Genomic DNA, 19,116 nt, shown 5'->3' with positions numbered 1-19,116 from the left:
GGAGCAATCCCTATACTTGTTTAATATTCATCTATGCTTATTGGTAGGGGGAGCTTTCGCTCTCTTATTCTTTTTGTCCCCTTTTTGATGTTGTCAAAGGGGGAGAAATATTGTGAGTATACAATTCCTTGTTTATATGCATGTGTATTATCTTGTATATGTTCATTTCCTTCATGCATATATTCCTTTTTGTAAATTGTTTGTCATCATCAAAAAGGGGGAGATTGTTGGCCTTCTTGTTTTGATGATGATTTACAAACAATTTACTACTAATGTTGTTTGTCTAGTGTTTGTGCATTCCGATGTATTGTAGACAAACAACGTTGTTGGAGGATGGATGGATTGCGCCATAACGATCATATCCAAAGGAGGTTGGCGGAATGTCGGTGAAGCTTATGCAAATTCAAGTTGAAGATCCAAGTTCAAAGCTTCATCCGCAAGATTACCAAGTTGAGCTACAATGAAGATCAAGATCAAGCTTAGGTAAATTAGTTTTAGGTTTTATATTATGTGTGTTAGTACTTTAAGCTCAATCATATACACACATACACGCTTTGATTTTGGTTTTGTATATATACAGTTATATATATACATATATGTTTTTGGTTTCGAGTTTATATATGAAACAAATAAATAAAATTAGAAAATACTATTTTGTTTCACGTTTATGTGCCTATATATGATTTCGTCTTTAACAAGTTATATTTAATGAAATCATACTTAGTGTTTTGTATATATTGCATAGAATATGCAATTTTATGAAAATATGGTATTTCTAGATTATAGACTTTATAACAACATGTTATATCTTTTATCAAGTCTATACAATCATTTCATAAGGTTTCAAAATGTTGTTTAAGTCAAAATATCAAAATATCAATTTTCAGGTTTTCATGTTTTTGAACATATTTGCAAAATGATGATATTTTTCATTTGGGAAGTCCTTTTTCGAAACCAGTCGTTGTAGCATGTTTATTATCATGTCTACAATCATTCCCCAAAGTTTTACATTTTTTGGAATTTATTTGATATTTTTAAAACAGTATTTTAAAATCAGCAAAACAACGGCTATTTCTCTGAGCTGTTTGCTGGGGCTGTTTTTGTCTTTTGACTTGGGATTTTTAGCTGAGGTTTTGGAGGATATAAATACTCTCTTTGATCTCAGTTTTCAACTGAGAAAAGAAGTTTTTAAACAATGGTTTGAAAAAGGGTTTAAGCTTGTTTTAAGCTTGTTTAAGGGTTTGGTTTAAAGCAGTTTTAGCTTTCACAAGTGGAGGAGATTATCTTATTGTTTGGGCCTCAAATCTCCATCTCTCCATCTTGATCTAGAGAAGTTTTCCTAAACTCAACTGTAGCTTTACATTTACATACTTGTTTGATTATCATTGTTCTTAAGTTAGATTTTATATTTGAGTTTAGTTTGATTTAGATTTCACTCATTGTTACACACACCCACTTTGAGCTTATTGTATTTGCATACATAATATATTAGAGGTGTGAGAGATTGTAACATTGAGTTGTGCTTAATTGAGTTCTCATCTATTGTAGAGAACAAATTTATATTTATTACATTGTGAGTGTTGTAAGGTTTTCGGTGAGCTAGAAAACCGAGAGTGTGTTGTGAAGTTTTCGATGAACTAGAAAACCGATTGTGAGGAGTGACGTTGATCGGTGAGCGTTGAAAACCGATACTGTGAGGTGTAAACGTTATTCGGGTGAACGTAGAAAACCCGGTTGTGATAGTGGATTTCTCCCCGGGAGTGGGGAGCGGAGACGTAGGACGGAAGGTCCGAACTCCGTGATCATATCTTGTGTTTGAGTGTGCTTTGGCGTTTATTTATAGTTGTGTTTATAATTCTTGTCGCCATTGTCATTAGCTCATTATTTATATGATCTACTATCTAGTTCATATTGTTTACCCTTGTGTTAGTTTATATATCCTTGCATATATCATATAGTATACCTCTTTGCTAGGATATATCACCTTGTGTATATTGCATATTCTTGCACTTAACTCTTTGTATATCTATCTTGCAATAATATAACTTGTTAATATATTAATTGGCATAAAATCGGATTAGATTAGCATAAGACCCTAATCACCCCCCCTCTAGGGTCTAACATCCTTCTGAATCCACCCCTAATGGATAGGGCTTTAGATGCTTGACTGTCTTCAGACCTAGCTTCTGAACCAAAGCCTCAGTTATCAAATTCTTCTCGCTGCCTAGATTAACTATGGTATCTACCAAACTGGCCTTCACTTGTAACTTAAGAACAAAGAGCTGCTCTCTAGGGTCGTCATCCTCTTTCGTGGATTGCTTCCCTATCATAAGGTTGAGACTATTGTTGGGCTCTGTCATCCCCGGGACTTCTTTCAGAACTTGAGCTATCACGTATGCCTTTTTCTCCTCCTCCTTCTTTAACCCCCTTGGTTTGAGATGAGGATACTTCTCCCAGCACCGATCAGCTACGTGCCCTGTCTTCTTGCAATGACTACAAATCAGCCTTGTTTTCCATGGATCACCCTTCCTCTTCTCCTCCTTAGATTGAGAACCACTAGACTCGCCTCCAGCTTGTTTTGCATCTCCTTTTGCTTCGTTGCTCCTCTTTTGATTGCCTTCGATGGCAATAGCCTTCACGCTCGCCTCTACAATAGATTCCACCGTGAATAACTTCATCTCCTTCCAGATGTAATCGCTCAATCCCACCATATACTTCATAAATACAGAATATTCCTCCGTCACAATGTTGAGGACCATCGCCTGCTGCTGGAACTCTATAGTGTATTCTTGCATGGTTTGATTGACTCTTTGGTACAAGCCGTACCACTTGTACCAATGCTCCTCGAGGAACCCTACCGGGTAGAACTGCTTCCTTAGTAGTTTCTTGAACTTGTTCTACAATACCGCCTTTCTTTCCTGCTTGCAATAGGATTTCCACCATGTTAATACATACCCCGAAAGCTTCAAAGTCACGAACACGAGTTTCTCCTTAGATTAATATCCGTAGAGGGTAAAATATATCTCCATCCGCTCGATCCAATCATCGAGCCTCTCGACATTGACACTCCCATCATAAATAGGAATCTCCATCTTAAAGTCTATCTTCAAATTCTGGTAAGAACCATTACCCTTTTGATGCGGAACAGTCTTAAAAATCTCAGCCTCCTCTTTAGAATCAGATTCATCACCTCCCCATCGGACTCTACAATTTTCTTCTTGCCCTTCGAAGAAGATTCCTCCTTTTTGTCCTTTCCTTGGAAAATATTGACGAGTTGTGTGAGAGTCGAACTCATTATCTCTATCTATTTCTCCAATACATCTAGTCTTGCTGAACTATCCCATTTAGTCATCTTCTTCTTCCTTAATCCCTAAACTCCTTACAAAGAAATAAGGATCTCGCCTAGCTTCTTGTATTACGATCGAGTAAGGACCATACACAGGATGCCCCTTCACAGGATCTAATCGCTCTAATACCAACTTGATACGAGTCGTCGGACGAGCACCCTTGATCGCGAAATTATCAAGAGTGGATTGTGAAGAAGACAAAAGAAAATACGCAAAGAATTGAGTTGGTCGGAGAAAAATACCTTCTCTAGATTATGAGAAATATTATATTACAAATCTCTCTCTCACAATCTCTCTAGATCAAAGAATAAACTCCCTAATCTCATTTCTGAATACCATCTGGTTAGTTAACCCTAGAAAAGTTATGTTTTAATATATATCAAACACAAAACCTAAAGCGAACAGGAAACTGGAAGTATGGCCTAGCCTGACTCACGGTCGACCGTAGAACCCATCACGATCGACCGTGGCAAACGACCAAAACTCAGTATCGACTACAGGGTTTGGCGGTCGACCACAGAACCCATTGCAGTCAATCGTGAAAAGTCCAAAGCCTTTTCCTGAGCTATGCACGTTCGCGGTCGACCGTGGCGTCACGTGCGGTCGATCGCGGCGTCACGTACGGTCGACCGCTGGAAGTCCAGAGTGTCTCCTGCAGTTTTTTTTCCCTCTCTCTTCGACGATGCTGTTTGCCCTTCCACGACCTTCCATCCACCGTCCCTCCTATTCTCACAGAATACTATGAGAAATCATTATTCCTCAAGCTCCCATGAGGATCGCTCAGCTCCTGGAACGAAGGAAGAAGATACACCCATATCATAAGCTCCATATCATACATACACCAGTACATGTTTTGGTTATATATAATATATACTTATAATTATAATATATATATATATATAATAATATAATATATATTATATATATCTATAACAACAACACACCACACCACACACACACCACCACACGACAACACCACCACACACACACACCAACACCAGACACACACACACACACACACCCACACACACAGCACACCACACCACACACACACAACCACACGTTTATGTAGATATGAAATAGATATATATTCATATACACATTTACTTGTTTCATATTCTATTGTATTTAAAAAATATTAAGTTATTGGTTTATGGACTTAACAATCATTATATATATATATATATATATTATTAAGTCTATAAAATCTTTTTATAAAGTTTCAAAACTTGGTTTATGTCAAAACATCAAATTTCATGTCTATCAACTTTTCATGTTTTGGACATTTTTGGAAAATGATGAGTTTTCACAAATGTGAAGTGCAATTCCAAAAAAAAAATTTATAACATGTTTATTATCATGTTTATAATCATTTACCAAAGTTTTGCAATTTTTGAAATTTATTTGCTATTTTTAAAGGCACTTCAAAAATTAGATCTACTATTTTAATCAGGCCGATAACTTGCTATCAGTCGACTGATGGAGTTTATTAGTCGACTGATGAACTCGCCTGAAATTACAAAAGTTTTTATTTTTGCGACTGATAAACTATCAGTCGACTGATGAGGTCATCAGTCGACTGATGAGATCTTTAGTTGACAGATGAGATCTTTAGTTGACAGATGAGCTGTGAGCTGCCTATAACGGTCAGCTTATCAGTCGACTGATATTGTTCATCAGTCGACCAACGGTCTCTAACAGCTAGTTTTTCCATATTTTTAGGTTTTCGTTTTTTGTCTTTTTCCTTAGTTTTTTTCTTGGCTTTGGGGTTTCCTATATATACCTCATCATCCCTCATTCCTCTTTACCATCCAAGAGAGTTTCTAAACAAGTTTAAGAAAGTTTCTAAAAGAGTTTAAATGTTTTAAAGTTTGTTTACAAGTTTGTTTGTGAAGAAATTTTCATAAGATCTTTAGGAGATCATTATTTGTGTTTGGGAATTCAACTCATCTCTCTATCTCTTGTCATCTTTAGAGAAGTGTTTCTAAACTCAATCTAGCTTTATATTTATATATAATTGTTTGATTATCATTTTATTAAGCTAGAGTTTATATTGAGTTTAGTTTTGATTTTATTCTCATTATTTACACACATCCACTTGAGCTTAAGTATTTTCATACATAGTATATTTGGGGCTGTGAAATTGTGACATTGAGTGTGGGCTTAATTGAGTTCTCACCTTGTTTAGAGAACAAATCATTTTGTTATTGTACTTTTATTGTGAGATCATTTTGTAATATACCTGTACACCAAGAGAAGTATGTGGTAAGAGACGGGGTCGGTTCTAAGAGGAGTGACGTCGGTAGTAAAGCCTAGAGAGAGATTGTAAATTCGAACACTTGAGGAAGGACACAAGCTAGAGACCAACACTTAGAGGGTGTAGAGTATGATTGCAAGAGTGTGAGATTGTAGAGTTTTCGGTGAGCTAGAAAACTGAGTGTGGAGGTGTAAATATTTTTCGGGTGAGCGTCAAAAACCTGGTGGTGTAGTGGATTCTCCCCGAGAGTGGGGAACGGAGACGTAGGTCGAAAGGACCGAACTTCGTGATCATTTTCTTGTGTTTGAGTTTGGCTTTGGCCTATTTCTTTTGTGCTTTGTTATATTTCATATCGCTATTGGTTCATGTTATTTCGCCCTTATTTATATTGCATATCCTTGCATATAATTATTGTATATCATTCTTGCTAGGATATATTTGTTAATAAGTTTTAAATTAGCATTAAATTGAATTAGATTAGTATACATCCTATTCACCCCCCTTTAGGGTGCTTTCAATTGGTATCAGAGCTTGGTGCTCTTTGATTTGTGGCTTAACCATCTTGAGTTAAAGATCCAAGCTTTCATATTTTTGCTAATCTAGTTTTCATAATTTTTTTTATTGCTTGCATAATATATCATAGACGTGCACGGTGCACCTTACTTAGGTTATGCTATTAATATTTCTCCTAAATTTGATAATTTTTCCTATGCACAATGGTGTGTTAGATTTAAGCTTTTTATTAGATCTAGACACTTTGATTTATGGAAGATTATTTATTATGCTTATGTTGTGCCCACATTGGAAAAAACCAAGTGGAGCAATGGAGATAAAAGAAAGTTTACAATGAACAAGCTTTTGTTAGAATTCTTACATAATGCATTTGATTCATCTTTTTCTAACAAGCTTGATTCTTTTGATAGTGCTTACACATTATAAAAATTATAGAAGCACATCAAGAGAACTTGGAGGAGATCCAACACGTTTTGGCGGCTTCTTCCTCAAGTTCAAAAGGAGCATCTTCATATAAACGGCCACTAGGCAATAGCTATAGTGAGGTATGCGAGTCCAATAATGATGATGATTTATCTATTGATGAACTTGCCCATAGATATGAATTATTAATGCATAATTATAAGAAGTTGCAACAAAATTTTGTAAATTTAAAAAGCAAGCATGTTGCATTAAAATTCGATCATGAGTTATTAGCTTCTAAGTTTGATTCTATTTCTAATGAAAATGTGATCCTAAAAAAATAATGATAAACTTAAATTGGATCATGATTCTTTAATTTCAAACATTGCTAATTTAACTCATGAGAAAAATAATATCATATTAGAAGTAGAAAACATGAAAAATAATGTTAGCTCTTTTGCGAATAATTATATTTGTTCTACTTCTAATAACAATGCTTGTATGCAAAATGATGAGTTGAATCTTGTTAAGGATCGTATATCATGTTTAGATTCCACCCTTAAAACATGCATTGATAATAATAACAAGCTTATGGACTTGTTTGCAAAGTCTCGTGTAAATTCTTCCAAGATTCCTACACACTATGCACATATATATAACAAAATTTATAAGTGTTCTATTTGCGGCCGAAAAGGCCATATTACCAAATTTTGTTATAATGCACAAAACTCCATAAAGCCTAATCATGTTTATGCATCCCATCAAGCTTCTTCATCACATATACATGTATACACACATAAAGATCATCATAAACATGCCCATATGTATAAATATGCTTTTTGTGGTAGGTTTGGCCATTTGGTCAAATTTTATTTTGATTTGAAAAATATTTCTCATTTGCAAAAAGGTTCAAATAAATAACCTTTGTTTGCTAATGTTCCTCGTGCACACTCATATGTGTTTGATGTGAAAGATGACATCTTCATTGATGAACTCATTACAACTTCAGTCGTTACAATGAAAACAAAAAGATAGTCTTTTTATAAGACTCTTACACAATAAAAACGGAAAATTACAACTCTCGTCAAAACAAATACAACGGACGTTTATCACCCGCTGTTTGCGTGAGATCTTTGCCTGTGCTAGGGTTTATCCGTGGACCACCGAATGATCAGATCTAGATGTAGATTTCGTTGACTCACGAAGGAGTTAAGAAACCAAAGTAATTATCTCGGCAACAGCGAGATAATCACTCTTCTCGATATCACAGCAACGGTGCGATCTCAAGGGAAGAATTGGGCTGCAGATCTGTCGAACTCTCCTTCTTTATGCCGAAGAATTCGCTGAAATCTCCTCCTCCTCTCTAAAATTCGTGGCTCTTTAGTCTCCAATTCAGCAGGGCTTCGCCAAGGCTCGAGAATTCCAGATCCGTACAAATGAAGGCCCTATGGCTGAATTTATAGGCTCGAGAGCTCTGTTTTCGGATAAAAACGGCCGATTCACTCTTATCCTTAGTTATAACCACTTTATCATGTTCTAGGATAACATTAGATCAGTTGGAAAAATCCAGGCGATTAACAATTGAAAACGGCTCAAAACAACTTTTTTGGGTCTGCGGACACCCGCAGTGTCTCGGCCACTTGGGATGTCTCGGCCATGGTTGAGACACTTAGAGTGTCTCGGCCTTGGCTGAGACACCTTGGGTGTCTGAGACATAATGGGTGTCTCGGCCTTGGCTGAGACACCTAGGGTGTCTGAGACATAATGGGTGTCTCGGCCTTGGCCGAGACACTCGCAGTGTCTCCGCCAAGGCTTGGGTACTGTTTAGGCGCGCCCCGGTCAAAATTGTTGTATCTTTGTCGTTCGAACTCAGAATTACGCGATTCAAAGTGCATATAAAATCCAACGAAGATATCTACAAGCTCCCATGGTTGAATCATACATAGAGTAGATGAGACACGAGGGGCGCTTCGTCTTTCGTAAGCAAAGCGTAACTCCCGATCAGTTCGTATCTTCGTTATTCTGCAGTTTCGTTGCTTCATACGGTTTATCGACTCACTTCATACGCTTATCTACATCAAATAAGTTTTTGTGACTCGGATAGTGACGTTCACCGTCTTCTCTCTGTCTTAACCGTGTGTGAAAATCTGTGGGTAATTTTTGACGCCTACAGATACCCCCTCCAAAGTGTTTCAGTCTCGTTTCTTTTATAGAAGAGTCTGGAATACTTTGGATAAGATGGGCCGAGCCTTCAACCGTTTCACTTCTTCAGCTTTCAGTCTATTCAGTATTTTATCGAATAGATAAAATTGTTCCGGTGCTGCGTTTATCGTCTGACCATTGTTAAAATGTTGAACTGAAGCTGGTGTGTAAGTTTCCGAATTTAGCTCGTGTCATTGAGTTGACGTTGAATTGATTGTCTTTATCGGGAGTTGGTATCTAAAACACGATTGAACTCCCTGAAATCATCCTTTGACCTGGATTTTTTCTCTTGACCTTATTTTGGCAAAATTATCGATGCGTTGACCGGCATCGACCTTCACTGTAACGCGTTGACTGATGTTAACCCTTGTTGTAATGTGTTGACTGATGTTAATACAGTTTATACTCGTACGTTTACTGGAGTCTATACAGTTTAAGCTCTTAAGGTATTAGAGCGTGGCGGTCTCAAACATTAGGGTTGTAGGACCAACTGTTAAAGATGATTCATCTGTATGTATGGATCTTATCATGAAGTTGTCGGATCCTCAAGTCACGAGACCAACTAATGGGGTTGGTGCATCAATTACTCTCATATTTATAAGATTTTTGGCAAACCCTCAGCCATCAATGGGTTTGATGAGCCTTTATCGATTATCGTTTGAGTCGGGCTAGCATGCAGATTGTTTAAGTCCGTTCTGCATGTAACATTGTACTAAAAGAGTTAACTTTTTTAGTGCTACGATGTTGAATACGTAGAATTCGTCTTTCTCACGGGAATAGACTACTCGGCAACGTGTGTTAGACGTAGACTTAGGATTTTTGGCAAATCCTCAACCATCAACGGATTTACGTGCCTTTATCAATTACCGTTTGAATCAAACTTGCATGCAGATTGTTTAAGTCGGTTCCCCATGCTAGCCCGACTCAAACGGTAATCGATAAAGGCTCATCAAACTCGTTGATGGCTGAGGGTTTGCCAAAAATCCTATAAATATGAGAGTCATTGCTGCACCAACCCCATTAGTTGGTCTTATGACTTGAGGATCCGACAACTTCAGGATAAGATCCAAACATGCAGATGAATCATCTTTAATAGTTGATCTTGCAACCCCCAATGTTTGGGAACGCCACGCTCTAATGCCTTAAGAGCTTAAACTGTATAGACTCCAGCAAACGTACGAGTATAAAATATGTTAACGCCGGCCAACACATTACAACAAGGGTTAACGCCGGTCAACGAGTTACAGTGAAGGTCGATGCCGGTCAACGCATCGATAATTCGCCAAAATAAGGCCAAGGGAAAAAAATCCAGGTCAAAAGATGATTTCAGGGAGTTCAATCGTGTTTCAGATACCAACTCCCGACGAAGACAATCAGTTCAATGTCAACTCAAAGACACGATCTAAATTTAGAAACTTACACACCAACTTCAGTTCAAAATTTCGACAACGGTCAAACGATAAACACAGCACCAGAACAATTTCATCTATTTGACAAAATACTGAGTAGACTAAAAGCTGAAGAAGTCAAATGATTGAAGGCTGGGCCCATCTTATCCAAAGTATTCCAGGCTCTTCTATAAAAAAAACAAGACTGAAACACTTTGGAGGGGTATCTGTAGGCGTTAAAAATTACCCACGGATTCCCGCACGTAGCTCGAGATAAAGAGAAGATGATGAATGTCACTATCTGAGTCACAGAAGCTTATTTGACATTGACAAGCGCATGAAGTGAGTCGACGAACCGTATGAAGCAACGGAACTGCAGAATAACGAAGATACGAACTGATCGGGAGTTACGCTTCACTTATGAAAGACAAAGCGCCCCTCGTGTCTCGTCTACTCCATGTATGATTCAACCATGGGAGCTTGTAGATCTCTTCATCGGTTTTCTTACACACTTTGAATCGTATAATTCCGAGTTCAGACGACAAAGATACAGTGATTTTGACCGGGACTCGCCTGAACGGTGCCCAGGCCTTGGCGGAGACACTGCGAGTGTCTCGGCCATGACCGAGACACTGTGGGTGTTCGCAAACCCAAAAACGCTGTTTTGAGCCATTTTCAATCGTTAACCACCTAGATTTGTTCCAACCAATTTAATGTTATCCTAGAACGTGATAAAGTGGTTATAACTGAAGATAAGAGTGAATCAGCCGTTCTTATCCGAAAACAGAGCTTCTGAAGCCTATAAATACAACCCTAGGTCCTTTATTTGCACGGATCTAGAATTCTCGAGCCTTGACGAAGCCCTACTGAATTGGGGACTGAAGAGCCACGAATTTGAGAGAGGAGGAGATTTCAGCAAATTGTTCGGCATAAAAAAGGAGAGCTCGACAGATCTGCAGCACAATTCTTCCCTTGAGATCGTACCATTGCTATGATCTTGAGAAGAGTGGTTATCTTGCTGTTGCCGAGATAATTGCTTTGGTTTCTTGACTCCTTCGCGAGTCAACAAAATCTGCATCTAGATCTGATCGTTCGGTGGTCCACGGATAAACCCCAATACAGGCAAAGATCCCACACAAACAGCGGGTGATAAACATCCATTGTGTTTGTTTTGACGAGAGTTGTAATTTTTCGTTTTCATTGTGTAAGAGTCTTATAAAAAGACTATCTTTTTGTTTTTATTGTAACGACTAAATTTGTAATGAGTTCATTAATGAAGATGTTAACTTTCACACCAAACAAGCCGGCGACCACAGTGGGAGATTTGAGATGATCCTAACTGTAGGAAGATTTGATCACTCGATTTGAAAGTGGACCTCTCATTCATAGAAGGAACCGAGAGGAGATTTTGGTTATGATCCTAACTGTAGGAAGGTTTGACCAGAATAAACAGTAGGAGTAGGAGTACAAATCACAGTGGGAGTGTTGACTTGTACTAATCACTCAGTAGGGGTTCATGGTGTCAAGTGATAATGACTTAACACGAAGGGATGTGATAATTATCAAAGATTAGCAGACTAAAATTCCAAGCATTATATATGGACTCTAACAATGGGAGTGTTGAGTGCACAGACACAACGGGAGTTTAAGTGGATTAAACCAGAAAGAGTTTTAAGGGACCCACCATCAATTAATCTAATCAGTAAGGGATTTTGTGGTTGAAGATTGTGAATTATCAAACACCAGTGGTTTTTTGTGAGGGAAGATTGATCCAACGAAGTGATCAAATCTCGCCTCAGCAAAAGAGTGCTTAGAAGTTGGTGAGATTGATTCCGGCAATTGGATGCATTTCACTCATGGAAGCATTCAGAGTCCAAGCAAGAGTTTCTTATTCATCACTTTTTTGTAGTGACTAGGTTATCCCTAAGAATACACCATATAGCATTCTTTCGGGAACTTCTATTACATGAATCATCCACCTCCAGGTTTTTTTTACAAAACTGGGTCTATCATTGTACCCAGTTGTATGATCGGGTTATCCTTAAGAATATTATATGTAATACTCTTCAGGAACTTCCCGTCAAAGATAGGAAATAGTTTATACTCATATACCTATTGGAGTATGTAGGGAGCAGTTTAACCTCATGCATCTGTTAGAGGATTGAGAGAAATAGTTTAACCTCTTATACTTATCGGAGGATTGAGAAGCAGTTTATATTCATATACTCTTCGGAGTGTCAGGGAGAAACAGTTTATACTCTTATACTTATCAGAGTGATGGGAGAAGCAGTTTATACTCTTATACTCGTCGGAGTCTCGGAAGGAGCAGTTTATACTCATATACTTTTCAGAGTGTCAAGGAGAAGTAGTTTATACTCTTATACTTATCGGAGTGATGGGAGAAGCAGTTTATACTCTTATACTCGTCGAAGTCTCGGAAGGAGCAGTTTATACTCATATACTTTTCGGAGTGTCAGGGAGAAGCAGTTTATACTCTTATACTTATCGAAGTGATGGGAGAAACAGTTTATACTCTTATATTCGTCGGAGTCTCGGAAGGAGCAGTTTATACTCATATACTTTTTGGAGTGTCAGGGAGAAGCAGTTTATACTCTTATACTTATCGAAGTGATGGGAGGTCATGCGTTGACCGTCATTACCACGCGTTGACTGGCGTTGACCTTAGGGTTTCGCATCGTTATTGTATCATCCCGTTAATTTGTATGCTTTCAAAGTTCCTCATGGGATGGTACAATAACGAAGAAGCGACTCGACCTGGGGTTCTAGGTGTCAAGTGATAAGGTCTTAACACAAAGGGGTTTGACAATTGTCAAATATTAGTAGACTAAAATTCCAAGCATTGTGTCTGTGCACTCAACACATCCTTAGCATTGGTTATATATAGACACCACTCTTACAAAAGAATCCAAGACACCCAACCAATTTCAATAACAAACGTGATCAAAACAACAACCAAATAGCTAATCAAGCGAGGGCACAAAAAATTTGATCCCCTCTCGCTTAGCCTATATATGTATTAATTTCTTCACCATCCACCCTCAACATCAAACTTTTTCTTACAATTATCTGAGCCAACGGCTATAAAAGAAGCAACGGCAGCGACGGCAGTGACATCGGTGTGGCTTGGATAAAAACAACAATCGGAGAGAGAGATCACCGCACTTCTTCTACCAAAAACCTCAACAACTTCCAACATCAAGTACCAAAATCCAAGTATAGCAATCCTCAGTGCAAGACACAGCTCCTGTTGTTGTTGCATGACAAGAAGAATACCACCCATGTTATAATGCTTTGTCTTTGGTGGTAAATCTAGTTCAAGGAGAAAGCTATTTATAGAGCCATGAGGGGTCACCACTTTGTCTTTTGGGGAATATGTTGAGGTGAGAGATTCTGATGATGCAATGAATCCAATGAGATTGTGATCATATTCAAAGGCTGGTGGCTGAGAATGTTGATAGTTTAAAGATTTATCTGAGACCATGTGATATGTGATGACGTTGAGTGAGTTGAATTTACTTCACACGGAAGATGTGTATGCATTGAGACAGTGTGATGAATAAATGAAATGAGCCACTATTTTAGGAGAGGATGGGTGAGACTTTGAGGGCATTTTGATGGCCATGCTGTTGGTTATTATATGCCATGGCAAAGTTTTTTGATTTTTGAGGGGTCAAGTAGGGCCACATGGTTCTGAGCTCTCTACCCAAAAAAAAAAACTACCCCTTGAAAACAGTGAATGATATAGTTTTTATGAGTAGGAGAAAATATCTTGCCAAGACTTTCTCTAGAAACAAATGTGCGCACAAAGAATATCATTTTGTTTATCTCTACGCGAATATCGAAATCTAATGACCCATTTTTATGCCCTTCACCAATACTCAAAAGCATCATAATGGTTCTTCTTACTTCAGAGGACTCATACTGAGCATAAACTGGAAGTCAATAAGAACAGAAATTGATTAGCTGAACAAAGCAACGCACGCTCATCAGTTAATAGCAGCAAACAAGTTGTCACACAAGTTAGCATCATAACGAACTAACCCACGCCCGCAAAGTGTTTAAAAGGTAAATAACTAAAACAAGCAGATTAACAACATGCGACCACTCTAATCTGCTAAAGTACCTGAACTTAAAACTTACACAACATAATCAGAACTCGTTTAAAAGCAAGCAATGTCACCCCCATCTTCTTCCTTCAGCTTGATCTCGAATTGCTGGTCAAAGTACAGGGAGTCGTCGAGTTCAAAGAGGTCCTCAATATTCTCATAACCTGAAAATGTTGATGATGCTCTTTTAATCCCAAATGTTTTACTAATTGCATCAATTCTATGTGGCTTGGTTGCCACTGTTAAGCAATATGAAGACTTTAATACAAGTGCAACAATGGAGAAGAAAATGAAAACTCATAGAGAGTGATATGAATGTAATGAAAACTCATAGAGAGTGATATGAATGTAGTCAACTCAGCAACCTGTTAACAATGGGCCAGAAAGATACCTGACTTTGAGTGAGCATTGACTCTGGGACTAGGAGGAAGCACCTCTTGCTCAAACTCCAACTTAAAGCTATCTTCAGTGTCTGATGGAATTTCCTGTATGAGAAGCAGAAGCAGAAAGTACAGACAGTTAAATAACCACGTAGATCTTCACTTCCTAAGGCCTGTAGCCACCGACATATAAAGTATATTATCTATGTAGCATCTATAGAATCGTCAAACAACACAAGAAAGAGGTTACTGATAAAAAGTGAATAATAAATGCTAGAGAAATTATCAACAGCATAAATTGTAAGCTTTGGTAGATACCATCTTTCTTACAGCATTAACTCAAAAATGAACTGGCACAACTGGAAGCTCTTTGTAAAAAGAAATAAGACAGGATTGGATAGACCTTGAGCAGAACACACGCCTTTTTGTGAAATCCATGAAAGGGCTGGTTAAGTAGGAATATGCAAATAATACACAAAAAAATCAGGAGGCTGGAAGGATTGAGTCATCAGAGACACCTGAGCAACTCAGCTGCCACATTACTCGTGATAATAACCAATGCTATGGTTTCCTCAGCCAATTCCATGTGTTTGAGGAAACTACAATCGGCATAAAAAATTTACTGATATTACGATTATACATGTCATTTGGTTTTTATTCTTCTCCATTTAATCATTCATGACATAAACGCACTCCTTGACCTACTTTAGAGAGTGATCATCCAATATTTTAATAAACAATCTTGGAGATTCAACTACTCAGAATTCAGATATATTCAAAGTTCATTCTTTCTCCGCAGCCAAGTGGGGGCAGTGTTTGATTACTTCTAACCCTTTCATCACATTTGGAATATACATATGCCTCTTCAACGTTGCACCTGCATGTGACTTACCCTTAATAACAAATGTTGACAAGCAACAACCTTATCATAAGATAATTGGCTGAAGATTACAAACTCATCTTCTGCAAAGATGTGATGGAATCAATTATGCCACATTTTTTCCCCCTAACCATACTTTCTCCACAGCATATGGAGCAAATACTCTAGGACTTCTCTACTTCAGTTTGCAATCATCCATTTTGGACCTTTAGTAGAGTACATATGGATTTGAAGTTCCCCAAACAACATTGATATCATTTCCATAGCAAACATACATTGATATCATTTGAATAGCACTCATAGTAATGGTTGCTCCAGATTGAATGTCAAAAGCTAGTCTCTAATCCTAAGATCAACCACCTGACTGCATCACCTCATTGTTGGTTGCTATTTGTGGGTACGGGCAACCAATACGTAAGTATCACAGCAATCCACTTTTAGACCAACCGGTTACATTAAAATTCTGCTGGTTCTCCTCCATTACAATTCTGCTGCTCCATCCACCATCTCTTGGTCTACTTCTTGCTTCACTTCATCCTACATGTAATTTATACCTTGTATATATCCTCTTTTTAATAAATTGGTACACTCTCCAACAAAGCAAAAGAATAGAGTTCATTCTCTTCAAGTCATATCCTAGTATAATGATCTCTAACAATAAGCATAGACTTTAAGGGTATGCGATAGAACGACAGCAAGGCATAGATTCGTGGTTATGGAAAATTCCAAGAATACAAAGTATGGACACCACGTAGATAAACCACTAGTTAAAAAAAATAATCTCAGTTAAGAGAGTGGAAAATTAAATAAACGCATCAACAATGCAAATGGAATTGCACTAGATTTCCTTCTCAAAATCATGGAAACAAATCTTATTCATCTGTGGTATGTTCAAAAGACCTAATAAATTGTAAATAATCTTCGAAATATCTAATGAGCATCCATCACGTATCCGAGGACCCAAGTACCGAATACACTTCAGGCATGGACACATCACCAATATCAAAGTATCCATGCAAGATAGCAAAATAAAAGGGAAACCTATGAAATAAACCCTTTAAATGCACTTTTATATTTAAAGTCAAATGATTGTATCTACTTCATCATCCTACTTATTGGATGCCCATTGTTATCCTTCCATCAGGAGGTGAGAGGATCCATTTGTGCAGGCATTAAGTAACAACATTTCCTTTTGAAAAGAATGAAGTATAAAGTTGACTAAACTGAGCATTTTTGCATATTCTTTCAAAAATGGAATTGACATTGGGAAGTTATCACTATCTGCCAAAAAGAGGCTCAATACATGTTTGAAGTATAACAGGTTTGATATCGATCATTTACGAGGATCTATTCTGTAGATATTGGAAACAGACAAATCAATTCCTAGGGATTGCTTAATTAAATCTTTCATTGCAAAATTGATTACCTTAACCGGAATTTCTAGCCCAAAGGTCATATCTGTCCATGCCCGCAAACCAGCCATTGCCTTATCGACTTTCTTCCTTACACCTAATTCATTACGAAGGTACACATTGATTAGCAGATAAATAAACAGGTAAACAGTGTAGGTAAAAGAGAATATATAGACTAACTAGCAAAAGAAAAGGTATGGTGGATGAAGAATTACGTTCTTCTTGCTGTTGGGCCTCAAGCTTTCGCGTGTCATTTCCTGAAAAATGCATATGCTCAATTCCCTCCTTAGCCCATTCTTGGCACCTTGCTATCTCCTCATCAGTGAGAATATTTCTCTTTGGTGCCTTCTTGGCAGTCTCCCGAGTGGGGGCTTTGTCTTTTAGAATAGTTAGACAAGATTTCTCTTTTAGAGCAGGACGCAATGGCTTCGGAGCCTGTGACAAATCTCTCAGCGCTTTTCGTTCTTGACGATTCTTCACAGGCTTCGGCAGTTCATGCTTCAAACCCTCGACGTCCTTTCCTGTTACATAACTTGAAAGTCAGTAGTAGTGTCTAATAAAACCATCATATGCCAGATTTATGTAGTGGAGGACAATGAATACCTTTATGAACGTGTAGGTTCTCATTTTGAAGAGCACCGGTCTTAGCCCCCTCCAAACTTTTTCCTGTAACACAGCTTGATATTGGTCACAATCATCTATAAATCATTAAATTATTGATTTAAATGCAAAACAATGATGCAATCATAAAATGACAGAAAATCGGATGATACCTCTATGAATGTGTAGATTCTCGTTTTGAAGAACAGCAGGAGTTAGTGAAGCCATCTCTGTTATAGCAATAAAATAAAATAAAATAACAAAGGGATTTCAGGGAAAAAGAATCGGAATATCTCAGTTACGACTACAAAACAGCAAAGAAGTCAGTATAAACGACTAGTGAACTTGAGAAAAAGAACAATTTATAGCAATTAAAAATGATAAAGTTGCTCCTCTAAGATTATTTTAATTTTCAGACAATCCAATATGAAATTTTGAGAGAACTTTGACCATCTATTGCAATTTAACAGGTTAAATTATTGAAAAAAAATAAAAGAATCCCCCCTCCAAAGTCTCAAATTTTAACAGAGCAACCCACATTTTTTTTGGATGCACGAATTCAAAAATTATAAAGAATTTTCGAAGGATTCAGTAACCCTATCAAAAAATTAACAAATTTCTTTGATCTACAGTAAAAGAAAAGAAAAAGAACAAGAACAAGAACAAGAAAAAGAACGAGATTGAAACCCTAACGTATCGATTGAGAGAAGTAGTGCTCGGAGAAACGACATTACCAGAAAATCAAGCGCTAATGTTGAAGATTCCTATCGCTGTTCGAAACCCTAATTTAAAGATTGAAACCCTAACGTATCGATTGAGAGAAGTAGTGCTCGGAGAAACGACATTACCAGAAAATCAAGCGCTAATGTTGAAGACGATATCGCTGTTCAGAAGTAGTGCTCGGAGAAACGACATTACCAGAAAATCAAGCGCTAATGTTGAAGACGATATCGCTGTTCAAAACCCTAATTTGAGCGGAGAATCGCAGCAGAAGGATCGAGGAGTTATCTGTGATTTTTCTCTGGGTGGCAGAAGAGTGAAAGTGGGGAAACAACGGCTAGTATGAGAGCAGGGAGAAAGAGAAAGGGTTGTTTTGAAATTTGGAGTAAATACCTAAACTACCCTTTTCCCCATGAGTACAAGTGTTTATAATAATGTCTACACGGTTAGGATAGGAATCAGATACGATACTTATCATACTTGTATCTGATTATCAATCGAGGATTTGGGCATGCCTGAGTAAGAAAATTTTACAATGTTTTCCCTCTCTTTGGACTCTCTTTCTCTTATCCTTAAAAAATCAGATTAATTTTCTATGATTGAGGTGTATTTTCATCTTTTTTAGTCATCTCCTTATTATTGACATGCTAAAACTAATGGTGTTAGCTTTTAAAGCGAAAAGTGGGAAGAGTGCATAGGGATTTCTCGAATTTCAAACTTGAGGGGGTTTATCTACAATATGCTCAAACCTGAAGATGGTTTCTCAAATTAAAATAGTTGAAAGGGGTTTTCTCAAATTTTCAAACTTGAGGGGTGTTTATTTACAATATTTTCAAACCTGAAGGTGGTTTCTCAAATTAAAATAGTTGAGTTGGGTTTTCTCAGAAA

At 37.5% G+C, this 19,116-nt stretch overlaps 1 protein-coding gene across 3 annotated transcripts; it reads right to left on the bottom strand.

Moving 5' to 3' along the window:
* On the bottom strand, positions 14,076 to 18,581 carry LOC109822062. 3 transcript variants are annotated; one of them, XM_020388229.1, is made up of 7 exons: positions 18,427 to 18,581; positions 17,682 to 17,738; positions 17,512 to 17,574; positions 17,124 to 17,429; positions 16,923 to 17,005; positions 14,628 to 14,721; positions 14,076 to 14,400 (listed from the first exon to the last, which is right to left on the bottom strand). In XM_020388229.1, the coding sequence occupies exons 2-7, from the start codon at positions 17,734 to 17,736 to the stop codon at positions 14,291 to 14,293; spliced, it is 711 nt and encodes a 236-aa protein (XP_020243818.1). In that variant the 5' UTR covers positions 17,737 to 17,738; positions 18,427 to 18,581; the 3' UTR covers positions 14,076 to 14,290. The 3 variants fall into 3 exon arrangements, with proteins under 3 accessions (XP_020243818.1, XP_020243823.1, XP_020243826.1); XM_020388234.1 differs by lacking the exon at positions 18,427 to 18,581 and adding an exon at positions 18,357 to 18,401; XM_020388237.1 differs by lacking the exon at positions 18,427 to 18,581 and adding an exon at positions 18,243 to 18,288.

The sequence above is a fragment of the Asparagus officinalis genome, chromosome 1 (assembly GCF_001876935.1).
Source record: "Asparagus officinalis chromosome 1, Aspof.V1, whole genome shotgun sequence".
In the NCBI taxonomy this organism is placed as follows: domain Eukaryota; kingdom Viridiplantae; phylum Streptophyta; class Magnoliopsida; order Asparagales; family Asparagaceae; genus Asparagus; species Asparagus officinalis.
The sequence above is the reverse complement of the archived record's forward strand: the minus strand, read 5'-3'. Positions and strand labels throughout refer to the sequence as shown.